Below are 26,131 nucleotides of genomic sequence, written 5' to 3' on the forward strand. Positions count from 1 at the left end.
AGGGGTGTCCGCAGGCGAGCACACCCCGCCACCCCAAGCATCTCCCCAGGAGTCCCACCCCTACTTAGCAGACGACACCTATGACCAGTCCTCTGGGCGGGGGCTGCTGGGCTCCCCAAGGGGCACAGCCGAGGAGAGCAAGACTGCTCAGGAACCACTTCCATTGTGAGATGGACAACTGAAAAACGCCCAGGAAACAGCCATGTTCCCCGAGGGCCTCTCAACCCACTGCGAGGTCTGAGGGGGGAGCGGGGGCCGGGGGGGCACCTTGGGGCCCTCCCTGGCATAGGTGGGAACCCGAGCTCTCATCACAACCCTGCCGCCCTCCACAAGTGAGCCCCAAGTTCCCACCACCCACACAGTCTCCTTCAAATGACAGCTTCTGACTCAGGTAACATCCCCAAGTCACAAAGACAACGGGCAAGTCTCACCGGGTTCATACACCTTCTGGTCAGAAAAGCCCAGGTCTGCTCTGATGGGAGGAAAGGCAGCAAAAGCACAAACTTCGCACAATTCGAAATGAAATGACCTCGTCCAGCACGGTTGATGTACACAGGGCAAACCCAGCTGCCATGGCCACCAACACGGCCCGCTCTGTCCCACCCACCAGGTGTCATCCGGAAACCCTCCCAGTCCTGTCTGTGAGGGCCTGTGCTCCCCAGTCACTGCTCTTGCCAGGGTCCAGTCATCGGGATGCCTGCCCGTCTCTGAGACAGCAGTCCTCTGCCCGCCACCAGGCTCTGCTCTCCTTAGTCTCACCCCAGTCCTCCTCTCTCTTCCAGAGGAAGCGTCCAGTCCAAGGTGCCCTCACCACGAGTTACTGGTGACCTCCCCAAACCCCTCTGCTCCCCCACTCTGCCTGCACACCCCCCACCCCAGAGGACGTCCCACCCCCTCCAGCACCTTCCACGCCTGGGCCCCCCTCATCACGCCTGCTGCGTTGCAACTGCCGCCACGCCCACGGCATCCTCCGGGCCACCTGCGCCCACTGCACAGCCTGGGCCGTGCGGCCGCTCGGCGCAAGGACGGACCCGCCGCCACGCCAGCAGACTAAACCCTCATGGTTCGGGGAGTGTTTCCCACAAAGAAAAAGTTGAAGGGACATTGAGTTGGGAAAAAAACCCTCATGGTTCGGGGAGTGTTTCCCACAAAGAAAAAGTTGAAGGGACATTGAGTTGGGAAAACGAAACAGCATTTATCATCACTGTTCTTAAAAAATCCCTTTGGCATCTGTAAGAAGCTAAAGTCACGACCACCTTCTCAGAGGGGCAGCAACTACCAACCTGGCCCTACCTGGAACCTTCGAGAACGCCCCCCCCCCCCGAAGGTCTCAGGGCCTCACTGACAATCGGACTGGTCAGTGCAGCCCTGCCTCTCAGCCCTCGGAGGCCTCCATCCTTGGAAGCCCAGGGGCAGAGCTACAGATGCCGCCCCCACCAGGTGACGGACACGGGGAACAGACATCTCCACCAGGGAGAGGACTTGTGCTGCAGTGACTCACTCGTGCCCCTGGGGTCCACTCGCTGCCCAGGCTGGGCCGGGGGCAGCACCAGGTTGAGGGTGGCCAGGTCACGTGATGCTGCCCCAGTGGNTCTTAAAAAATCCCTTTGGCATCTGTAAGAAGCTAAAGTCACGACCACCTTCTCAGAGGGGCAGCAACTACCAACCCGGCCCTACCTGGAACCTTCGAGAACGCCCCCCCCCCCCCGAAGGTCTCAGGGCCTCACTGACAATCGGACTGGTCAGTGCAGCCCTCCTCTCAGCCCTCGGAGGCCTCCATCCTTGGAAGCCCAGGGGCAGAGCTACAGATGCCGCCCCCACCAGGTGACGGACACGGGGAACAGACATCTCCACCAGGGAGAGGACTTGTGCTGCAGTGACTCACTCGTGCCCCTGGGGTCCACTCGCTGCCCAGGCTGGGCCGGGGGCAGCACCAGGTCGAGGGTGGCCAGGTCACGTGATGCTGCCCCAGTGGGGCCAGATGTTGAAAGACCACAGGGACAGAGGACACACACCACCTAGACTCACCTCCACATTAGCCCATGAAAACGCAGCTGATGCAAGACCCCTGATCCCCAAACGGGGGGTGACGGCGTCCCGAGCGATGCCTCCCACCCATGAGGACGCATCTCTTTCTCAGAGGGGCCCCCACAAAAGACAGTGAAGGTGCCGTGACACCTGGAAAAGGTACCTGTTCACCCTAGTATGGCCCAGGAGGTGCCCCATGTGTCACCCAGTGCCCACTTGCAGCACCTGGCTGGCTCTCTCTCCATGCGCCACCCTCCTGGGACTCCGCCGCCACCGAGGACCCTGCCATCGCTGAAGCTCACGCTTCCCCATGACCAGGACACGCTGTCCGAAAGAGGCGAGCGGTTTTTAAGGGAAATCCACACTAAAACTGGGAAGTGTGGGCTGACACCTTCAATGTAATTTAGTGACGGATGTCCTTCTAGCGGCCAATGGCACCCACGATTTACTGCGCACGGAGGGCGGATGCTCGGCCCTGGCTCCCCCCGCTCCTCCTTCCTTCTGGGGACTGTGACAGAGCATCCTGGCGGACTGGAGAACTTTTGGAAGTCATTGATAAGGCTCATTAATGTATCAAAATATCACCCACTCAGGGTGAACCATAAAAAGTTATTAGTATGCGGATTAGTAGAAACAGTCATTAAAGCACAGAAGTATCAGAGAAATGTTCGTCGTCTTAGAGCCTCACAGGCAGCTCTCACCTGCGGCTCCAAATCCTGGGCCTGGGGTGCCTATGGCCCCTACCCGGGGGCGCTCAGCGGGGACCTGTGAACCCCGGGGTCCACCAAGAGCTCACACACGTGTGAGTCCACAGCGCAGACACGGTGAGCCTTAGGGGAGACAGAGTCAGAGCTCCAATGAGTAACAGCAAACACATTGGAACCTGAGACGGGCTTGTAGAGGAGATGAAAGTCACGCATTTTAAAAGAGAAAACGTTTACAGCCGCGCCCCTCCTACACCCTCCAGGGCATGGACCTGCTGCCCTCTGGGCTTTGGGAAAGGCACCGCAGGAGGGCACTCCACCGGAGCTGTGCCTGAACCCCACCCTACCCTGCAGGGAGATAATGCAATTTGGTGCTGAGTCCTCCAAGGAGGGACCCCCCACCCACATCACCCAGAAACAGAAAGCAGGTCCATCTTACTCAGTCCTGCTTCCTGGCCACAGAGCAGGGCTGGGAGGGAGGGCTATAAATTCACTGCTTCTGAGGTGAAACCAAGGGTTGTTCCTTTCCAATCAAAGGACAGAGGGAAGTGCTAACGACAGGTACCTTCTGTGAAGGAACTGGCGGACAGAGCTCTCCGAGGCAGCGTGTCCAACAGGGAATGCGGAGGCAGCAGTGAAGGTGGAATGACAAGGGATAAACCCAGAGGGTGTGACCAGGAGACTTGGGGTCCAGCTTTCTTTCACCATGGCCAGATGCCCACATCAGCCAGGGTGCACCTCCCAGCAGGCAGGGGCCGGGCCTTACGGGTCCTGGACGGTCCCTGTCACCGGGACTGCAGTACCATCAAGGGCGGCCACGAGGACCTGGTCTGGGTCTGGAATAGAGGTCACGGGGCAGAGGCGGGGGGGCGGTGTTGCTGTCTCTAGGAAGAGCCCACACTGTGCCTCTCCCGGCCCCGGGGACACCTTCCAATGCATGGCATCCATCCTTCAGAGTGAAGGTGACCTGTCGTGTAGATATCGACCAATGTGCAAACAGACTGAACTTCGTAGAAAAGCACATCCTTGAGTCAGGTCTACAAAGTAGTAATTGTCACCCCAACTCTGTTCTCCTTAACAAAGACTGTGCTAAATGCAAACCTTTCCTGCTCTTCCTAATGGGAAACTGACCTAATGGAAACAGAGTATCAGAGTATTGCCACAGTTTTAAAAGTTGACGTTGAAATACACATCAATTGCCCTAAATGTAGCTGAGTAAATGATGCGCACGTGGGGGAACATGGGGGAACGTGGGGGAGGGTAACAAAAACAACAGACTGGCCTGAAATGAATGGAATGGTGTTTTTCAAAAAGTCTTTTTATGCTGCTTTTCCGCAAACGAGGTATTAAAACCGTGTGGTCTGCAATGACGCCGAGGCCACCTGTCTAAAGGGTGGCCGGGGTCCTTTAAAAACCCCAAAGGGACCACCATTGCTGGCTGCTTCAGCTAAGAGGCACAGGTATGTGCATAATTCCAAAGTCGCTTCCTGTCTGTCACGAGCAGGAAGGGACAGACGGACAGATGAGGAACAGACCCCAGGGGCTCGCACCCGGCCCCGGCTGGCTCACGGCGCCCCCCCAACCCCCATGCCATTTCAGAGTGGAGGGCCTGGCCTGTCTTCCAGCATCGTTTCCAGGGGCAATCTGCATGTTTCTACAGATGGCCTCTCGTACGGTTACTCTCGCTGAATTGCAGACAATAAGACTTTCATAAATCAAGCCCACCGAATCCCCTCCTCTACTGATAATAAAAGGAGGGTTTACATTGGGGGGGGACCCAGGGAACCTCCTTCCGGCAGGAGACACAGAAGCACGCCTTCCTCCTGCAGAAACCGTGCGGTTCCACGGAGGCACCGGCTCCCTGATGGGCGCACAGAAAGCAACCACGCACCTGCTGTGTTTAAGGCACAAATATATACATTTGCTTCTGCAAACACGAGTGTGGGCAGGCTGCGGTAAGGACGCATCCAATCGAAGTGTGAAAAACATTTTTATTGCTCTGAGAACAGTCACCGTTAACTGAACGCAACGACCAAAAGGGAGGAGACGCGAGCCTGCAGACCCCAGGGAATCACCAAATCAATTAACGAGTAATTCGGGAACTAATTTCTATATTGCCTCTCCGCACAGAATTGTCTCTTTAATTTCTCCTGCAATAAGCACTCCGTGATGGCCCCTGCACACACCGCCACTGTAAATGAGTTTACAGGGTCTCTTTTTGATTGGCTGTCCACATTATTTCTCCACAGTTCAGCGCGGCCGCAGCCAAGTGCTCTGCGGTATTTAATTACGCTGGTAGCTACCAGTTACCCGTTTGCAAGGCCCACAGCGAGCACAGTCCATTGGAAAGAACTAGTAATCAAGCAATTAAAACCACAGCAAATCCCCGACACTGATTAGGAACGACTGCCGTGGAATCCACTCAGAGCACCTCTGCAGCGAGGGGACAGGGGTCCGGCAGAGGGTCCAGATGCCACCGACTGCAGGCCCCGCTGCGGGCACCCACTGACCGTGGTCCCTGGGTGTGGCCCTGTGTCCAAGTTGTTAACATTCCCCATGAAGTCACGCTAGAGGCTCAGCAGTGGGTGAGGAGGTGGCAGTTTGGGGAAGAGGCAGACGTGGGCTTAAATCTGGTCCCCGCCTCCTCCTGGCCTTCGGAGCCCACACCAGCAGAGCCTCAGCCTCCTGATCCCTGAAATGCAGAGAATGTCGCACGAAGCCTCACAGGGATGCGGGGTGGGTCGGGGAGTGTCAGAACCTGCTGGACGAAGGACATACAAACATGGGTTCTTCACGGTCAGGACCAGGCCCCTTAGAGCCGGGAGCTCCCTCCGCTCTCTCCTGTGCGCTGAGCTCAGTCCAATTGGGTGGTGCAAAGCTCTGAAAAACGGTCTGCTCGTAATGCAATAGAAACAGGTCGAACATCAGCTGTTATTTCTTCTTTTTTAAAGACTATTTTTCAGAGCGGGGAAGGCAGGGAGAAAGAGGGAGGGAAACACCAATGTGTGGTTGCTTCTTGAGCACCCCCTACTGGCACCTGGCCTGCAACCCCGGCATGTGTCCTGACCAGCAATCAAACTGGTGACCCCTTGGTTCACAGGCTGGCACTCAATCCACTGAGCCATGCCAGCCAGAGCAATTACTTCTACTTTTTTTAATAGCTGAGGATAAAGACAATTCCTGTGACATCAATGTTAACAATGGTGGGAGACCACTGGAGCAGAAAGAGGCGGGTCCTGGCCCCTGCGCAGAGCACCACGGCATCCGGGCAAGTCACTCACCCCTCCCAGGGACTCTGCCTCCCTACAAGGGAGGGCACGTCTCCACTTCACGGACAGCATGCTCTGTGTGAGGACACCGAAACTCCAACACACGAGGAACATATTTGATCATTTGGGCAAAATGGGGAGGATCACAGGGAAAGATAGGGTTAATGTATGGAATCAGTACACGTCAACACATTACCTAAACACATACATATTCTACATATACACTTGTACACACGTGTACTCTTTATTATGAGGTCAATTAAGGAAAAAATGTCAACTCCTGAGTAGCAGAAACCAACCTGAGACCCAGTGCCAGCAGACTTGGAGGGTGGCCGGACTCCCAGGCCGCTGGCCTGGGCACACGGCCGAGGGCCACACCCGGCCGCAGCGGCCCTCTGACCTCCTCTGTGTCCCTCACTGACGTGATTTTCACGGGAAGGAAGCAACAGCTCTGAGCCCCCCTAGTGCCCAGTGAGAACTGCCCCCATGCCCACCCTCTGGCAAGGCTCTGGGCTTCTGGTCACTCCTGTGTTTGGGGGCTGCCCCCCTTCTCTGGTCCCCATAATCTCCCAGCACGTGGACTCCTCCCCCACTCTGGGCCCCTCCTGCTCCTGCTCAAATGCCCAGAAAACATCAAATTTCCCCCCAGTGCCCCTTCAGTCCACCCAGGAGGGGCTAGGTGGTATTTCCGCGCCAGTAAGTCAACGAGGATTGAAAAACAAGAGTCACTCGGACCAATCGTAGCTGTCCTTCCCCTCTGGCTGCGAATGCGGAGTGCCAAGCACTGCTCTGTCGGAAGGCGTGCGGGCTTGCATGTCATGGGCGCTCTGGAAACCCCCCCATCAGAAGGTGCACCCTGGAATGCAGGCGTCTGCCGCTCCCGGATAAGGGGGAGCAGGCCATACCCACTTACACACGGACACGTGCACACTTGGGCCCTGGGATGTGCTACTCAAGACCACACACACTTCTCCAAAGGAGATGGCCTTCGTGTTCAAAGCCCACTTGTTGTTGAATACAATTTACATGCCTAAAAATGTTTTTACAGAACACCAGCTGACTCAGTACACCCACCCGAGAGTCCTTCGCATCTTCAAGGGGAAAAGCAGTGACTGCTGGTGGAGCGATTCTGCTGACCCCACCCACCTCTGCCGCACAGCCAAGGTCACTGCCACCAACAGGAAGGCAATGTGGTTATCATGTGCCTGCTGCTGAGGGCACGGAGGGCACTGAGTTCCAGGGTGCTTCGGCCAAACACGGGTAACCCCGTGAGCCTACTCAAGAGCCTAAAACCACTCAACAGCCTAAAGCAGAGCAGATGCAGAGAGCCAGTCCCCTTTACCCGACCCCAAACTGCGTCAAGGTCATGAGACGTCAAGACTGAGGAGCTGTCTGGGAGTGGGAGCCAACAAGCAGGTAAGCGATGGGACACCCAGAGGCCCTGGCCTCGGTCCCCAAGGGCACGGGGTCAGGTCTGCCAGGGAGCTCAGCTGCCCCGCCCACGTCAGGGTCCGTTTGGAACACTGACCACCAGGGGGCACCAGGGGGCAGGCTTGGGGAACCGCAGTTTGTGCGGCTCTCCAAGTTTTGTTACTTCACTCAAGTTACATTCAAGTTCTCCAGTTCCCTTCTGTTTCTAGTCACCCAATTTTAAACCAAATGTACATATACTTCCCTGTCCTAATCATAAACTAGCTTTATGCTTTCACTATTTTGTGAACACTCTTCACACCTCCCCAGCAGCGTCCAGCGGACGATAGCCGGAGCTCAACTCCCTGCTTGCTGGGCTCCGGCAGTTCCGGGCTCTGACAGTGCGGCCGACTCTGCTGCAGGCGGTTTGTCGCACTGAAGGTTTCTTTGTGCCTCTCCTAAAGAATAATCCCTTGGGACGAATTTCTTGGAAAGAGAGTAGTGGGGTGAAGTGAATAAATTTATTTTTTCAGTCTTGTGTGCATGGCAATGCACTTTTAGAACTGGTATTTCCTAACAAGCTCAGAGGAGAATTTTATCGTCTTTCGTTAACTACGAAACTAAGTATGAAATGATTTCCTGTTGTTTTAAGTTTCTAGCATTTAGGCACGAGCACTGCCCACCCGTCTCTTCGCTGCTCGCTACTTCCAACCTCGTATCCGCCACAGCGTCTCCACCAGTGCGCCTGTGGAGCCGGGACACTCGTACTTCTCCACAAAATCATTTTTTGTGTATCGAAACCAATATAAATCATTTTTCTACAGAAGAACTTTGACGACAAACATTCTCGAGGTTAGCACTAATTACGTCAGGAGGGCTGTGGCTGACATGGATGGAATGGGGTAAAAATCCAGCTATGAGGGAAACAGCCCAGAGTCCTACAATTTGCCAGTTCGACACAAAATTCTTACAAGCAAAACTACATAACGGAGACGTTTGTTCAGATGAGATTTCTTCACGCGTGGGCACCGAAGAGCAGCAGAGCAGTGTTAGAAGGCGGCGAGGCCGGCCGCTCGGGTCTCACGACACACAGTGGCGCCCCAGGTGCTGCACGGCCAGGCAAAATCGCGGAGCACTGAAATAAGTTGCTCACTCTGCAATATGAATATATTTCTGAACAAACGTGTGTGTGGGGGGGTGTATTTTTTAAGCAAACAGAAAACTTGTTTGATAAAGAAGCCCATTTACGGCACTGACCTGCCCCGTCTACTGCGTTGGTGCCTGCCCACCTGCCCACTCTGACCTGCGGATGCTGCAGGAGGGGAGCCCCACCCAGGACACGCTCTGTCCGGACACACGTGGGCAGGGGGCCTGTGGGGGACGCCCCTGTCCTTGCACCAGGGAAGGTGGCAGCAAGAGCCCCAGACCTGACCAGGTGTGTCAGGGCAGGGGTGGGGGCAGACACCACTTCTCGTAGACAGGGTACCTTCCTGAGCAGGAGGCATCGGACGTGGGCCCTGAAGACAGGCTGGTTGTGATGAGCATCAGTACCACCCCCTAAAAGTGGGGAGCTACATGTGTGTGAAGGAGCCCCAAGTGACCCCATGTATCCAGTCAGGGGCTGGAACCTCCTGTGAGCCAGCCCTGACCTCACGGTCAACCTCCAGGGCCTCCAGGGCCCCAATTTGGGCCCCAGCGAGAGGTCCACGGCGAGGCCAGGCACCAGAGAGCGTGCGCTTTCCGGAACGGCCCCGAATAAGACAGACGCCACGTTGTGCAGATTCCCGCTGGCTACTCAGTTTCTGATCTGGTTTAGAAAAGATGGTCATTGTGAGTGCAGATTAATCGGGGTGAAGGGAACAGTGAGGACTGTGGTAGAACCAACCATATTACAGAGAACTCCGGGACGTGAGCTCTGTCACGTATTAGCTCTCTAACCTTGGAAACGGGACTCGACCTTCCCGGGAGCCTCGGACGCCGCCCTGCAGTTGGCAGTGAGCTCTCAGGTGGGCAGAGCGGTAAATAAGATCACGTGACTGGAGACAGACAAACGCACGAGACGACCTGCCCACAGGAGAAGGTCCGACGAGCGCGGGCTGATTACCTCGCTTCCCTGTTGGAAACCAACCTGCAGGGCCCCTGCTGACTGGGGGTGACATCGAAGGACAGTGTCATCCCCGGTGACAGTTTGCCGGCACCTAAATGGACTGAGTTGAAACCCTCAACTCAATGTTCTGGATCTTGTATGTTTCCTACCCAATACACGGAGCCCAATGTTGATAGGAACTTAGTGGCCTTACCTGACAGAACCAGGAAGGCCTAGGACGGGTGGAGAAAAGTCACAGGTAGGACTGTGTCCCCCACCCCCCAATCCCTGCATGGGGGCCCAACCCAGTGTGAATTTATTCAGAGACAGGGCCCTTACAGAGGTAATCGAGGTTAAATGAGGTCATGGGGGGAGGGGCCCGGTCAACCTGCTGCTGAAGGCCGATGGGCGAGGGAGGGGGGGCACACGGAGGGGGTGCACAGACACGGCGGTGTCCACAGGCCAGGCAGAGAGGCCCCCTGGGACCAACCCCGATGCCACCTTGACCTTCCAGCCTCCAGAACCATGATAAACCAGTTTCCACTGTGAAGACAGCCCCGCCTGCGGTATTTTGTCTCGGCAGCCCTAGCAGACTGAGAGCTGCATGACCCTTACTCTTCTCATCTGTGGAAGGAGGGCCACCGCACCCACCACTGCCTAGTTCAAGGGGACGACAGAGCAAGTCCAGCTGCGTTTCTGGCACTGAGGAAGTACCCATTACACGCTGGCAACCCCGAACACTCTGATGGGGTGTGACTGCCCATCGCCATCGCTACAGGGAGGACGCAACACGAGGGAAGAAACCCTCAGATCAGGGACAACAGGGGCACAGTGGCCCCGAAAAGCAAAGGCTGCTCTGGTGGCCCCCAGGGACACTGGCTGCAGGCGACCCTCCGGTGGCGGGGGGAGGGGCAGGGGGAGGGGTGGGGGGGCCTGGAGCTGCAGGTCTCACTCCCTCCCACTGCCAATGGGTGGGGATCGTGTCGGAGCTCCCAAAGCCACTGTGCAGAAGTCACCACCCCTCTGGTGGCCCTCCTGAGCCACAGCCCATGGCCTCTGGATGGCGCTGCCTCCCCAGGTCCCCCCGGCACCTCCTCCGCCCCTCCTCCCCACGGTTGTGCTCACTCCCCAGTCCTGCCCCTGGGGACCGCCCACAGAACCTCGAAGCCCAGTGGGACTGTCTCTGCCTCCAAGTCCCTCGCCGTCCTCTTCACAGCCTCACAGTGCCCACGGTTGCTGAGCGCCAGGGTATTTCAACACAGCGCCCCCGCACCCCACCTGACCGTCCTGGCGGTGGGGCCCCCGCCGGACCGAGCCAGCGGGGCGGTCAGCATCTCCTCCACCCCGAGCCCGTCTGCACAGCGTCGAGTGTGATGGGAAACGACGCTGAAATTGAAGCATCACACTGACGCATCAAGACAAAAATAACTCTGGAGACACAAGGGAGCGCTAGCTTTGAGAAACGTTCCTCTTATCTGGCCTGAGTTTACCTTTCTGAGCTCATAAGGAACTGGGTTTCATCATCACTGTTGAATTTTGAAAAGAAAATAAATATTCTGCGGAAATGCTTCACTTGGTCAGATACTCTCTCTGCTCCTGGATATAGATACACAGAGGAGATGCTGAATCTTAAAGCGAACCTCCCGCTCCAAAATGAGATTGTTTGCACAGCAGTTTACACTGGATCAGGCACCACAGCACACGTCACTTTGTGTCACCCTCCTGAAGACCTCGCGGTCAAGGGAAGGACTATTTAAAACTGTTCCGCAGGTTGGTGTTTAACTGATGGACTTAGTGTGTTGGTCCATGAAGCCCCTAAGCATTTTCTAGAGACACGTGGCCATCCACCTACATTGCCCAAAGGGTCCAGGGGATGGGGGAGGGTGGGCCCTACTCATTCACAGACTGGTGACGTACCAGGTAGGCATCCACATGTCCTGAACTGTCCTGCCAATGATGGGAAAATCTCTAAAGAGTTGAATTAAAGGCATGTGGCGCACCCACCTGACCCATCAAGTTAATAATCGTAATTGGTGGAGTGCCCGGCGCACGCCAGGCTGGGTGGACATGATGCTCCCCGGGAGCTGTCCACCCACATGAGGTAAATCAGCTTCCAGGGCACGGGGTCCACGTCAGTAAACTACCTGCCTCAGGGGACTACACGGGCCCCCACACCCAGGCACACTGATCTGCCACCCGGGCGAACAGCGTGTTCCCAGGGCACCCTCCGCCCACCTCGGCTCCTCAGGGTCGGGCTCAACAAGCGCCCGCGCCCTGGAGTTGAAGATGAGGAGCAGAAGGCACGGGGGCCTGCAGGATTGCCTGCCCCAGGAGCCGGGGGGGGGGGCCGCCCAGCCGCCCCCCAGGTTCACCCTGCTCTTTGGTTCCGTTTCCCCCACGAGTGCACACAACAGCGGGGCAGTCAGCTGCCGGCTGTGAAGGATACCCAGCTTTCAGGAGACGTTGAAGTGAGTGTCATTAGGCGGCTTTTAATCTGTCGACTCCAGACAGCCCCCCCCCACCACCGCGTGGGGCCCAGTTCCAGACGGCGTGGGTCAGCGGCCCCGGAGACCAACCCCAGAGGTGCCCTGTGCTCGACCAGCAATTGCTTCTTTCCACTCAACTGAGAATCGAAACCCTGCACAACTTCAAAACCATGCTTCCAGAAACTTCCACCAGCTGGCTCTCCCTCTGCCTCCAGAGGAAGGGCTTCCCATGATGCAGCTGGCCGCTGCAAAGAAACCTCTGTTCTGCCGGCTCACTCTGGATGTGGCCATGACGTCCGGGTTCAAGGTCAACATTAAGACTCTATCAAGTCTTGTGAAGCCAGTAGGTCATGGAGCACCCCAAAGGTACGCATACTCCCCGATCTCCAGTGGGACTCGCTGGGCCCAAGGTGGTAGAACATGCAACAGAGTGGGGGCCCGAGTGGCCGCCATGGTGGTCACCACGGCTCACATCTCCCCTCGTACACCTTTGTCCAATGCCAATGGAGGTGTGTCTCTCTCAAATTATCAACCAAATGAGGAAATAAGTAAAGCACTTCGAACAGCAGTGAGCCCGTGCAGTATTTTGCCCATAAATCTCTAAGAGCTCCCGGTGAGTCTCGCTGGCACTTAAATCTTTAAAAAAAATAAACCACCAGGCAAGGGCCACACTAGCCATGACTGAGAGAGCCCTGTGGGGGGCCCTTCTGAGGGGTGCACACTCCTGGGGAGGGGTCCTGGCCACAGCTGAAGGACGTGGTGGCCCTCTGCCGCCGGTTCCCCAGTCCGCACCAGCCCTGGGCCAACCACCCCATCCGGCCTGCGAACTTGGGATGCGGAACAACAGCCGGGTGGCCACCCCTGCTCCGTCTTAAGGGAGAACAGACCCCCAAACAGAAGCACAATAAAGACCATTTTTCACTTTCACTCAGGAGTCTCATACGAGACAACATCCTGCCTAAAAGAATTCCATGGGCACTGGCCAGGGCTCTCGGTCAGGAGGCCATCCATACACCGGAAGGCCACAAGGCCACTTCCAGGTCAGGACATGTTCCTGGGTTGTGGGTTCGAGGGCCCTGGCTGGGTGCACTCGAGGGGCAACCGATCCACGCTCCCTCCTTTCTCCTCCCTGCCCCACCCCACCCCTGCCCACTTCCATTCCCTCCAAGATCAATAAACATCCTCGGGTGAGGATTAAAAAAAAAAAAATCAGTGGCGTTTTCTCATTCCCCCCACCAAATTAAAAACAACTGTAAGCAGGACGAGATAAACGGATCAAGACGTCAGAAATGCAAACACTCCGGAGGGCAGGTTAGTGAGTGTGAGGTGGGGAGGCTGGGCCCTCGGTCTGCTGTTCTCTCTCAGAGGGGCTGGCATCGGGGCGCAGGGTGTCGGGGTGAGGGGTGAGGGACCGGAGCAGGGGTCTGGCTCTGGCACGGACTCTGCGGGAAGCAGGGGGCCAGGGCCCAGACTGCGATCTGTCCAATAATATAGAGATTAAAAAATGCGAAAGGGAAGGAAAGAAAGAGCACACAGCTGCCGTCCCCCAAACAGACCTCCCATCTGCCACCCACGATTTGCATGTCACCTTCTCCGGGCTCATTTGTACTTCATTAACTGCCATTGACTTAACAAGATTTATGCAAATGACACCACGGGAGCTCCCCAACTCCCACCGCAATCAGGCGGTTATGTACGTACAAGTCTCCACAGCGATGAAAAATTCATACGTGACAGGCCGCGCCACCGAGCGGGCCTCTGGCTTTTTATTTTTCTTGCTTTGCTTTTTAATTTTTATTCCACGACCCTATCTTGTTAGTAAAAGAAGAAACTGCCTGAACCGAATCTCCTCTGCGGCCTCAGAAAGGACAAAAATGGGGGTGGGGGGTGGGGGGTGGGCCCGGGTCCTCCAGAAATGTTATTTCGCACAAAACAAGTCATCTTCCTGATGAGAAGCCTTTAACTGGGGAGAAGAGGATGGCTGACACCCCTGCCTAGGTGGCCCCCCCAGCTCCCAAACGAAGGGGGGCCCGTCCTCACAACGAACAGGCTATGAGCGTGCAGGGGCACGGTTAACCTAAGTCACAGGGATGCACCATCTGCGCCAACATGGGTCGGGTGCAGGGCGCGCTGGGCCTTGTGTGTGTCCTAACCCGCCGTGACAAGGTTCCCACAGGGAGGGGAGAAAGGCTCTGCTGTGATCACAGCTACCGGCCGGCCTGGACGCCATCACCATCACCATTCCCACAAAGGTCACCGAGGCCCTGAAGGACCTGTAAGCCGGAGTGCGGGGCCCCGACGCCTGGGCCCTGCAGAGCAGGGAGACAATGCACGCTCTCCGCTGCTGGCAAGCAGGGTAGGACCCTGCCTGGTGCGGCGAACACCCCAAGGGATGAAACGGCTCCCACGGCCCCCGCCAGGGCCAGTGAGCGAGGCCATGGTGTCCCGGTGGCGGGCTCCGGCAGATGGCCGTGGACGGTCCTTCTGCAGCCACAGACGGGCACCTCGGCCTGAGGTCAGGCTGCGCATGTTTTAAACATGCAACTCTGCTCCCTGCAGGGGGTTTGCCCGGATCCCGGCCCTGCTCGCCTGCCTGGGTTTCATTTGAAGCGCACGACACAGGGCCACCCCAGCATGGCCGTGTTTGGGATTCGACAGGACGCTCTGGCAAGGTGTTTAACAAGCAATAAACGCTCCTTCCATCGCTCGCTTCCGTGATGAACAGGCCTGCTGGGCGTCTCGGACATGCTGCACAGCGCTGCCCTGTGGCTCTGTTGTCTCGACCCCTGCCTCCGCTCCTCCGAGTTCGGCCACTGCACTGGGGGAGGGGGAGTCAGTCCTTCGCTAACGAGCTCGGCCCCTTTACATACATCCCGGGGCACATGCATGTGAGACAGGCCTACACAACTGTCCACAAACCCACAATGACCTGTGCTGTCCGCCAGAAGGCTCCCCGTATGACTCATCCGAAGACCCAGGTTTGCTGGAATTTATAAATTCTCTCTGGAATCTCCACACACCAGTGTTTCATGGTCCTCGGACAGGGCCCCTGCCTGGCGTGGGCTGGCCAGAAGGGGGCGCACCCGTGGCCGTGGTTCACAGGTTTGCTTCACAAGACTGTTTTGAGTATTCACAATTGAAAGGCCTCCAAGGACTGGGTAGTCCTCACTTCATGCCTGAGGGGTGGCTGCCACCCTCTAGCAGGGGAGAGCTGTGCCCACAAAGGGAACCCCTTTCCACACAGAGCAGGGCACAATCCGAGTGACGGGCCCCAGTGCCCGGGGACCTGACGGCTTGAACAGGCCCACCCGGGCTGACCTTGGAGGTGAGTTCCAGGAACCGCCCAGTGTTCAGTTCCAATGTTCCCGGAAGGGCAATGTCCCAGGGTCAACCACTAAAGGTGAGGAGGGGAGTGAAGGGATTTCTGTAACCCACTGGGTACAGTCAGGGCAGCGTAAAAGCTGCACATGAAAATCACCTTTGGTGGAGAGCTGGGCCGACCAACACGCACACACAGAAAGAATACGCCACGATGTGCGTGGGGCTCCCTGGGGAAGACATCGGCCCCATGGCAACGGCAACGAGGATGGCAGGTGGTTTATCTTAACGGGGCCTGGCACCACTCCACACAGTGGCCGCCCAGCCTGTGCACGAGGCTCGGAAAGACCCCTGGGGCCTGTCTGCTCTGGTCCCCCGCCCACGACAGGGTCCTAACCGCTTTGCTCCAGCCGGTTCCCCGCCCCAACTAGCTCCAGAGGCCTTCCCGAAGGACCCCAGCGCTTGAGAAGGGTAGCCACTGACAACACAAATTCCTAAAAACTGTCAAAAAGGGCCCAGGCACCTGCAGGACAGGCTGGCCAGGAGCAATGCCCCAGGGGACGAAGCGGTCCCAGCCAGGCCTGGGAGGCAGAGCCAGGGTCCTGCCCGGGTGGGGGGGGGGGGTCTCCCTGTCCCAGGCAGGACACACTCTCAACCCATCGGCCTTCTTTAGCAAACGGAACGGAAGGGTGCCGTTTCCAGAAGCCAGGCTGCCGGGATGAGCTCACTATTCCCTTAGAAACACAACAGCTAAAGACGTCATGTGAGTTCCCACTCTGCTCTTGACACACAGGGACCCGGTGTCTGGTTTCCGGGCAGATGAAAACCCATTCCAGGCTGGCAACTGAGGCCAAAACAAATGCTCGAGTGCAGGTCCTCGCGTGTAATGAGGAAGTTTAATTAAGGCCCCACATTTCAGCTGTAAATGTTCCTTTATGTAATAAGGTCTAAATGAAACCGAACCTAATCAAAGCTACAATTCCTTCATTAGCAAATCACAAACAAGAGCACACAGCTGACACACTGGCTATGATTATCACAACTAATTGCCTCGTTGTTACAAACTGGCCTGAAACAGCGTTCAGATGTCCGTCTGCGCGAGCAAATTAGGGCCACGTCGGGCCGTTCCTGGGCTCACAAGGGGCTCTCGTGCGGAGGTCTGATTTACCCGTCGCCTGGCGGCCCTCGGCCCAATCAAAGCCCAGCCACAAAGGCGGCCTTTGAAGCCGGCTCAGCCTGGGAGCGTGCTACATGTGCGGCGGGCAGACCGCACTTCATTAGGGTCTGTTGTCGCGTTTTCCCTTCTTATTCTAATGATCCCATTTCAATACACACAGGAGCCTCTTCTAATTGATGTCAAGTGAGTGACTTCCACATTCATCAACAGCACATCAAACAAAGCTCCGCGCGAGCCGGCGTCCAGGCCGGGGGGCCTGGGTGTGTCGCAGCCACGGGGGCAGGGCCGGGCAGGGGGCGGGGCGTACCTGTTTGATTGGGATGGCGCGGCCGCTCCCGATGCTGTCCGCACGGCTCTCCAGGCCTTTCTTCTCTTTGTCTGGGTCGCTCCCTTTCCGAGACTGCAAAACCAAAAGCAAAGTTAGCCTTCGGTCGGGGTGGCGGTTCACAGGGGGCCCAAGGCCTGCACTCGTCTGGGCAGTTTCTGCAAACCTGGGTCCAGGACCCACTCGTGGGGTGTGAGCGCGTGCGTGTGTGCGTGTACGCACACACGCACGCCCTCCACGCAGGCCTTGGGTTCTTTCATCTCCACGGCTGCCTCGTTCCACAGAGAATGTTCTAAACTTTTTCCCCTGCAAAATTATCTTTTAATTCTTTTTTTAAAAGAGTTTAAAATTCAATTACTAGAGACCAATGGACCGTACAGAACAGTAACGCCCAACAGGAAAACACATCCTGAAGCTGCAGTTAATCCAGCCGAGGAGAAAGGGGCTCCTCACTGCTCGTTTGGGAAGCCTGCGACGTAAATGTATACATTTAATTAACATCTGAAGCACTGAAGAAAATTCCATTAACGACTCGGCTGTGCGGTGTAATGGCGTACCCCCGATTCATACCAAGGTGCCAGTAATCTTTCCTTTTATTGCTTCTGCACGGGGAGAAAACAGCAAATTCAAAGTCCAACTGGTTTAACAGCACAAAAATGAACAAACGGGAAGAAGTTGAAAATACCTTTGACAGTAAGTCAGTGCTTGGAGGGGAACAAGCAGCTTCACTGGCAAAGTCCCCGGGACAGTTTCCCCGCCGCATGGCTGGCAACCCTGAGCTGGCGATCGGCCGGTGTGGTGGGCAGCGGTGCCACCCCAGGGGAAGCCGCCCCACAAGGCTGGCAGGACCTGGGCGGCTTGGAGGGCCGTCGCGGCTAAGGCCCCGCCTCGCGGTGGCCCGAGGAAGTGTGAGCAGCGATCTCCTGACAGATTTATTTCATTATGAGAGAAAGACTGGGGACTCGTCCTCCTTAATAACTGTGCTGACAAGTGACAACTTCACTCCATTACTTTTCAATGGGAACATTACTCACGCAATATTGAAAATGGAGAAACATTTTCACGTGCTTTTCAAACCTGAGATGATGTATGAAACGAGCAGACCTGGCGGTGTCCGGCGCTGTGGCAAAGGGCGAATGGCACCCCTTTCCCAGGGTGTGAGACGGGCATCTGGTTTTGTTAAAAGGGGGCTCCTCAGGGAGCCCTTCCATGGGCACGGGCGCTCGTGGGAAAGTGTGCTGTGGCCGGGGTAGCACCGCCCCGTACCTGGAAGGTTGTGGCCTCGATCCCGGTCAGCATACACGCTGGGCCGTGGGCTCGGTCCCAGCTGGAGCAGTTACCAGAGGCAACTGATCGACGTTTCTCTCCCGCCCCCTCTCTCTAAAAATCAACAAGCATGTCCTGGGGTGAGGATAAGATAAGAGTGAGTTTCCCTGACAACTGAGGAGCTGACATTTGCCGAGCACCCAGGTGCCGACGCTGCACACTTTTTTCTGAGGATGGAATGAGCCCGGAGTGAGACAACATAAAATAAAGCAAGCAACAAAAACAGAGTTGCAGGAGAATGTAACACTGACGGCTTATCCCTGTGGGCTGGAAGGAAATGGAGACGTTTCTCAATTCCTTGTCACGAGGTTCAGCTGGGGGTCAGACCCCCTTTTCTCTAATTCTTCAGCTACTAATGCTCAGTAAGGGCTCTGTGATTGCCCTAAATTCTCCCCCCCCCCCACAACCGATCCACAAGGAAGCTGGGACTCAAGGTTCCCTATTAGAAAAGTAAGACTCAAAGCTCACAGCGGTAACATTTAAAAACATTTAAATCAACAAGAGCTCCTTAAAAGACTTTTGGAGTTTTATAAATTCTGAATTTAGAAACCCATCTTCATTATTCTCTACTAAGCAGAATAATTAACAAAACAAACAAAAGAATTAGCATCTTCCTCCAGGCAGCCCATATGTCCCCTCAGTGGCTTGGAGTGGGTGACGGTTCGGAGAGGCAGGTCCAGAGGAGCCGTGGGAGCACCTGACCCCCCACCCGAGGTGAGAGCGAGAAACTGCTGAGACGAGGCACAACCCCCCAAGCTGCTTGGGCAGGGCCCAGAGGCAGGCTGTGGGCGGGAGGGCTGCTGTGCCTAGGCCCACGGTCTCCTCTGGACAACGGGCTGGCATATATGTCCCTAAAGTTGATGTCCACTGGTAAAGGGAATCAAACCTGCTGGACAGCAGACGCCGCCACACACATGTCCCCAAGGAGGCCCCCGGCTCTCCCACTGGCTCTGGGACGCACCCGGGGCACCGCCTGCACCGCCGTGCAAGGGCTCCGTGAGACCAGCAGATGCCCAGCAGCTCTCAGTACCCCCTGCCCGTGTTTGGAGAAGGGACAGCAGTGTGTCCTGACACACCTGGCTGAAAAGCACACTCCCTACCCTCAGGAGGGCAGCAAGGCCTGCAGAGGGGCTGACCGGGCGCAGGACACTGAGTGAGGGGCGGCGGGGGGAGGTGAAAGTGGGTCTAATCACCTCTCCCTTCGTTGCCAAAATGCTTGACTGTCTCCCAGGGAAGCCAAGAAGCCAGAAAGGGAAACCCCAGCAGCCACCTGCTACAGGGACTGGAAGCTTCACTGCCAGGAGCCCCCCACCCCGGCAAACAGGAAACTGTCCCCCCACCTTGGGCCCAGTGGGTAAGCCAGCAGCTGGGGACCTCTGCAGAGGGGCCTAGCGTCTCCTCCTCATTCAACCACCAGATGCCACCCACATATGCGCCCTGCACAACACCAACTTCGCTGCCTGGTTTCTGCAGTGGGCCTCCACGCACGAGCAAGGGGGCATCTTTGCCCACTCTTCAGTCGCAAGTGTGCCCGGCTCTCTTCAATGGTGTTGGCACCACACGCTAAGCTTTCAAAGGTACCATGTGGACCAGGGGTCCCCAGCGGCCCCGCCCCCGATATCAGGACAGGGCTGTTCCCAGATGGTGGGGCAGGGCTGCCTTGGGGAGACACAAGGGGATAGTGCTTTGGACCTGAGACCGGCCCACTTCGTGAGACAGCAGCGTGCCTCACACTTGCTTTCACTCCTGCGTGTCTCCACACTCTCCCCAGCAGGACACTCACCCACTTGGGAATCGGGCTGGTGGGCTGTGCCGGCCATTCTGAGAGCCCACATTTCAAAACCAGGAACCAAGTGCCTATAGCCTTTCAACCTTCCTTTGCTCAAAACTTTTTTTTAAATAAGCAAGAATAGAAATCATTTCACTTGTGATGAGAAAAGTATTAATTCCCACAACATAGCATGTAATTTGCTCCTACAGGAGAGATTTTAAGTTTCTGCTGCTCTGTAAAAAGTGCATGGGTTTATTTTTATTTAAAGTGGCAAATATGCAGGCAGAAGCACCCAGGACTGTGAATGCTGGCCGGCATTGCAGGCCTGCTCCGTGAGACACGGATGTGAGCAAACCGACGTGTGCAGCTTAGTGAACTGCACACGCCTCTTCAAGACGCGCAAATAACTACGCTGGGCGGGTCCAGGAGCCACAGCCCTGCCCGGTCTACCCCAACCTCTCCCCAGAGTGCCCAGCCTAAGGCATGTCCGTCCTGCTACGCACTTTATATAGAAACACTTTTTTTTTTTTTTTGGCCAACTGAGGCCCAAGACCACCAATAATTAGCAAGGAAGAAGAGTCTATGAGAGTTCACCTTATTTAAGATCAGGTTACAGCTGGAAACAATGGGTGTTTAGTTGCTTAATTGCTACAATTTCTAAATTAACTGGTCGTCTTTCGTCCCTTGGCCGACGCTGACACCTAGTGGTGCTTCGGTGTCTCAGAACCCCAACCTAGAAATGCCGGCCGCTCACCGCTGCTGTCCGGCACTGCCCGCGTCAGGCCCGAGGACCACCACGCCCAGAACCCCAGCCGCTTCCTAAAGGCCAAGAAGGAAGCCCAGCACAGCCGCTCGCACGACCCCCGCCCCATCCCTGCGAGCTGCTTCCAGGTGGTTGGACGCTCTGAGTGCTTTACAAGCGCACTGCTTCCCGGCATCACCAGGCAAGAGCGCTACATGAGTAAGGAGGAGTTCTCACTGGCTCCGGCACCTGTGGCGCCTCCCAGCCTGAGCCTGGGCTGCCCGAGCGTGGAGGCCACCCTCGTGAGCGGCGTGAGGAAGCCCAGGCGGCCCCCGCCCACCCGCTCTCCCCTGAGCCCCTGCAGGCCCCGTGGGGCCGGCACGCACTTGCTCACTGAATCCCTGGCGCTCTGATGCCTCCCGCCTCCAGCTCCCTCTCGTCAGTCACCCCACCTGCAGGGTCTGGGACACTCTTCTGGCACATTCCGGAGCTGCCTTCACAGGTGGAGGCAGGCATGCTGGAGCGGCCCTAGTGAACAGCCCTGTGTTTAAAGATGCCTCCTGGACTCTCACCCCTTTCCCCGTGACTGGCCACCCAGGGTGGCAGCCTGCGCTGGCACCCTGTCCTCCCGCCGCGTCCTAGTAGGAGTGACCAAAACACAGAAAACACTTGGGTCAAGTCCACGGTCAGGGCCCTCGCCCTCCCACCACACTGGTGTCCCACCTGCCCCTCACCATCCTCAGTGGATGAGGCGCCTCCCTCTGCTGAGTCATGAGGGGGCACAGCCATTCTTGAGGTGACGCCTTCCCCCTCCCCGAGCCCACAAGCCCCGTCACTGCCGTTGCTGGCGGCACGTCTGCAGGGACTTCACAGTTGAACAGCTTGCGCGTGCACACACCGTCCTCTGCAGAGAGCGGGGCCCCTGCGCGCTATCCCCTACGGTGGCCACTGTCCTCGGTCTGCAGTGGCTTCCCAGCGTCAGTGGTGGTGAAAAATGACCCTGCCCGGCCAGGTAACCTTCCCGCAAGCCCCACAGCCGCCTCCGCCTCCGCCACTGCTGTTTCCAGCTCAGGAAGGTTCAGGAAGGTTCAGAAAGGTTCCGTGTGCCCGAGGTCACACAGCCGCAGGCAGGGGAGCTGGCGTCCAGGCCTGCTCCGCTGGCCCTCTGTTCCTCCAGCGGTAGTGCCTGCCAGAGCTCACGGGGCGCGGGCCACACGGCAAAAAGAGGGGTGTGCCCGGTGGGACACCCACCACGGGCCTGGGGGGGGTGGGCCTGCCGCACTCGGCAGCCACATACACACCAACGCCAGGGCAGAGGGCAGCCTCCTAGCTGCCCCTGCAGAGCCTTTAGTTAAGCCCCGAAATACTGAACTTTGAACTTTGTCGCCATCAGCAGTAACCAACCAGAAGAGAAGTCAAACAGTTCGAACAGGGCCCCGAGGGCCTGGAGCCAGTCACCTCTGGCCTGGCCCTCACCCCCACTCGGGGGCAGCTCACGAGTTCCCCAGGAATTGCCAAACGTCGCCGGGGGGGGGGGCAGCGCCCCCTGGCTGGACGGCTGCTTTAACGTGTAAGGCACATGCCCAGTCCCGGGAGGAACACTGGGCTGCTCACGCCCAGCGCCTCGAGGTGAGTATCTGCCTGGAGCGGTTTCAGGGCTCAGATGGATGAGCGGCGTCCACTGCGGCGAGGGACGGGGTGGGGGAGGCAGCACGCCTGAGTCCTCTGCGTCCCAAACCACCACACCCGGGCCCCAAGCACGGACTCCCTGCTCCTAGGCCTCAGCCCCAAGGTCCCATCAGCAGTTTTGAAAGGCCCCACAGGTGACTCCAGAGAAAGGTCTGGGTGGGCAGCCTTGTGGCCAACGAGCCCTGCACCTGGGAGGCCAGTGCTGCGGCGCTCCACCATGAGGGCGGGGTGCGGATGGAGGTGGCCGCTCTCTCTCACCCACCGGAAAGGCCAGGCGAGCCCACCTGGGGTCGGCAGGGCTCTGTTCGCTCCCGCAGCCAGGGCACGGGCCTCTCACTAGAGACTGGGAGAGCCGCGGGACTCCCAGCTCTCTGTACAAGCCCCTCACACCATCACGTCTGATACTTGAGTCAGAACCCGCTGCAGCCCGAGAAATGCCCACCCCGCTCATTCCCCAAGTCTGTATGTCTCAACATGCGCCCAGGCTTCCACGCACGTCAACCCCACCCCCACGAACTCACTGTGGGTTCTGCACGGTCACCGAACCACCCGGCGGAACCCCACTTACGGTGAAGAGGTTGGAGCGGCGCTTGGACTGCTTCCGGACGGGCGTCGGTGTGTTGGCCGTGGGCGGCCCGTCGATGCGCAGCTCCTTCTGGCTGGTGCTCGGCGTCGACGGGACGGAGGAGGAGTAGTCGCTCAGGCTGCCGCCCCCATTGCTCGTCTGCAAGGACCCAAACCAAGGCCCGGTCAGGGGCCCGCTCCGGTGACCAAGTGCCAACCCCCACGCGGGTCCCACCGCCAAGGCAGGTGCCCACACGCCCAGCCATTCCCTAGCTCTGCCATGAGCGTCAGCACCAGGCACCTGTGGCTTCGTTCTGGAACATACCGGTCCTCCCAGAGAAGGCGGGTTGAAGATGCCCCTTAGGAAAGAAGTCTGTTGCTTAACTGTAGAAGTTTCAGAAGTTTAGCGCAATTACCTCCTGTTCCCCCTGGAAACAAGGAGCTGGGTCTGTGGCTCCTTCACCTCCCGACGCCGAAAGCACCGTTCGGCCCCGGAGAACCGCCGTGCGCAGCTCGAAAACGTGAGTGCTTTGGGGGGATATTTCTGAGTTCACGGGAAACCGAGCCGCCCACAGTCAGTGGAGCCTCCAACACTCGTGACTGCTCACTCCCCTGCCGGCTGCTGCTACGGACACGCCCACACCAGGAACGCCGCTTAAAGCGTGCCGCCCGCCAACTTCCTGGAACTGCAGCCCCCGTGGCCTCCTCTAACAAGGTGCCCGGGTAGCACCCGTCTCTGAAATTCCGTCACGTGCAGGAAGCATGGCCCCGTTCCCTTAACAGGCCTTGGCTGGCTTCTCCAAGGCGACAGTTATTTTGTTGATTTCCAGGTGTCACTTAGCAAACATCGCCACGGCAGGGTAGCTTCTGCAGGGCCGCAGGGACGAGGTGGTTGTAACTGAGGGCCACTACCGAACCCGGGCGCATGTGGGAGCAGCTCCGGGCCTCCTGATCCCCTGAAATGGTCCCTCCCGGGGGCAGCCGGGAGGAGGGCCGCCTCGGGGCAATGCCAGTCAACAGCAAGGACGGCACGCTCCGCGGCCCCTCCCTCAGCCAGCACGCCTCCTAACACGGACTGCGTGCCCACGGGAAATGCTCAGGGCTCCCCATAAAAACCATTTGGCCCCAGCTGTTTCTGAGCAAGGTGTTAAGCCCATTACCAGCACGCTGTTCTCTAGAAAATTGGAAAGAAAGGAAATCCACCTGGCAGCTGGCTGCCCACGCTGTGGACGGCACGTGCCCCGTGGCCCCAGGGTGCCCCGAGCAGCAGCCCCTCCTGCGCCCCACGTACCTGGCTGATGTGCACGGCGGACACCTGAGCAGAGCAGACGGACGAGTGGCTAGGGGAGTTGGGGAGCGACTTGCAGGGCCCTATGGAGAGCTGCTGCTTCTTTCTCGTGGCCACGATCTTCTGGGCAACTAGTGGGCAGGGAGACAGAGGAGCCCATGTGAGGCTGGTTTCCGCCGGGGGGCACTGCAGCCTCCATCCCCCCGCGGTCACAGAGTCCCAACACTCAGCTGGGCACACGACCGCCAGCACAGCCGCGCCGCTGCCCAGAGCCCCGTCGGCGCTGTTCCCCCACCCCAGCTTGGCGTGGCCAGGTGGACGAGCTCCCGCCAGTGGGGGACAGCAGGAGCGCAGATGGCCGGGCCCGGGGATTCTCCTCAGTCCACTGCTTCCCTCGTGCGCCTTACAGAGTACACAGGTGGGCTGTGGCCCTGCCAGGCCCCTTGCAGGCGCGATCCAGATTGGAGGGGCCCCACGAGACAAAAGGAGCCGGGCCTCTGACTCTGCAGCCCCGCCCAGACCTCCTTGGAAACCCTGGGTGCGAGATGGAAATACACACGCCTGTCTTGTTGAAATTACTCTAATAATTTGGTTCCCCCCCCAAGTTACTTGCAGCAAAAAAAAAAAAAAAAAAAATCCTAAATAAGACAGGGTAAAGGAACCAAGCCCTCTTGAAAAATCAAAAATCTATTTTTTTAAATAGCCTACAGAATTACTCTTAACTTTACAAGCTACTGCACAGAATTATATTCAAGGACATGTAATTACTTCAAAGACTTATTTAAATATATTGCTACACACATCGGAAGTTGATCTTAATCAATACAAAGCTGAATGCAACCAGCCATCACTCCTCCCGGCAAACAGGCTTGCGGACGGAGTTGGCTGGTGTAATTGGAAAGGAAGTCAAGCACCAGAAAGAAAGCTCTTCCTGTGCCCACAGGCGTCCCCACAGCCGAGTGGCTGCGGCTTTTACCTGAACAGATGCGTGTCTTCGGGGCCCGGCCGCGGCTCGCCGAGTGGCTGCGGCTTTTACCTGAACAGATGCGTGTCTTCGGGGCCCGGCCGCGGCTCAGCACAGTGAGTTCGGGCCTCGGGTCTGCCCGGGCAGCTGCTGTTGCTGCAGACTCCCACGCAGAGGGTCGCCCCACTGTCCCCCACGAGAGGCTGGACACAGGAGAGGCGCACAGGGCATCCATACATCACCCCCCACGACCCCGACTCTAACAAGGAGCTGGTCTGTCCTGGCGTGCAGCTCTCACGTGAGTGCGTGACAGTGTAAGTATGATTGAGTGGAAACACAACACGTAAAAAAAGGCTCCCAGAGATGCTGCGGCGGCTTCATCAGGGACGGCCCACCTCCAATAGGCCTCTTATCATCCTGAAAGGGTGATATCAATTAATTCATCTTCCCGTGGTGTATCGATCAGAGCCATCATCAGCTAATCATGTTTAAATTACAGAGGAATAGCGCGGCGCTCTGTCATTTCAAAACTGTTGGCGTATTGATCTGGGGTCTTTGCAGACGTGTATTAGAGTATTTTATAAATCATTAGGTGTACTCAGAAATAAAATTTAAGATAGGATTACTACAGCTGCAAGACGCGTCATGCGGGTACACTGAAATCCCAAAGACGAAAAGCAAATTACACTGAAATCTCAACTGTTTGGGTGATCGCCAGTTTACCTCTGTGGGGGCAGGGGGGACCGGGAGCAAAGGGGGTTTCTGTGCATCATCGCCGGCCGTAGAGCCGCCCGGCGCGCTGCCCAGAACGACTTGGGTCCTGAGGCTCACCAAGGAGGCTCAGAGCCAGCCAGGGCCGGGCTGTCCACGGGGCTCTGGAGGCAATCCCGTGAATGTCTTCTTCACGAAGAGCACGGAGAAACTTTCTAAAACGAGTCAAAAGAAGGTTCTGTCCTTACTGCTGGAAGGCCAGGCAGCAGACAG

General features: G+C 57.4%; 1 protein-coding gene across 10 annotated transcripts in view; it reads right to left on the reverse strand.

Annotated features, from left to right (window-relative positions):
* The window catches only part of AGAP1 (ArfGAP with GTPase domain, ankyrin repeat and PH domain 1), a 391,784-nt gene that overhangs the window by 182,171 nt on the left and 183,482 nt on the right, over positions 1-26,131 (reverse strand). For all 10 annotated transcript variants that reach the window (XM_037069293.1, XM_037069292.1, XM_037069291.1 and 7 more), the window contains 3 exons: positions 24,187-24,314; positions 22,900-23,055; positions 16,786-16,878 (listed from right to left, as the gene is read on the reverse strand). In XM_037069293.1, coding sequence (XP_036925188.1) covers positions 16,786-16,878; positions 22,900-23,055; positions 24,187-24,314 — 377 coding nt within the window. The remainder of the gene's footprint in view (positions 1-16,785; positions 16,879-22,899; positions 23,056-24,186; positions 24,315-26,131) is intronic.

Source organism: Sturnira hondurensis, unplaced genomic scaffold (genome assembly GCF_014824575.4).
Source record: "Sturnira hondurensis isolate 20B ecotype Veracruz unplaced genomic scaffold, ASM1482457v3 Scaffold0018493, whole genome shotgun sequence".
NCBI lineage: Eukaryota > Metazoa > Chordata > Mammalia > Chiroptera > Phyllostomidae > Sturnira > Sturnira hondurensis.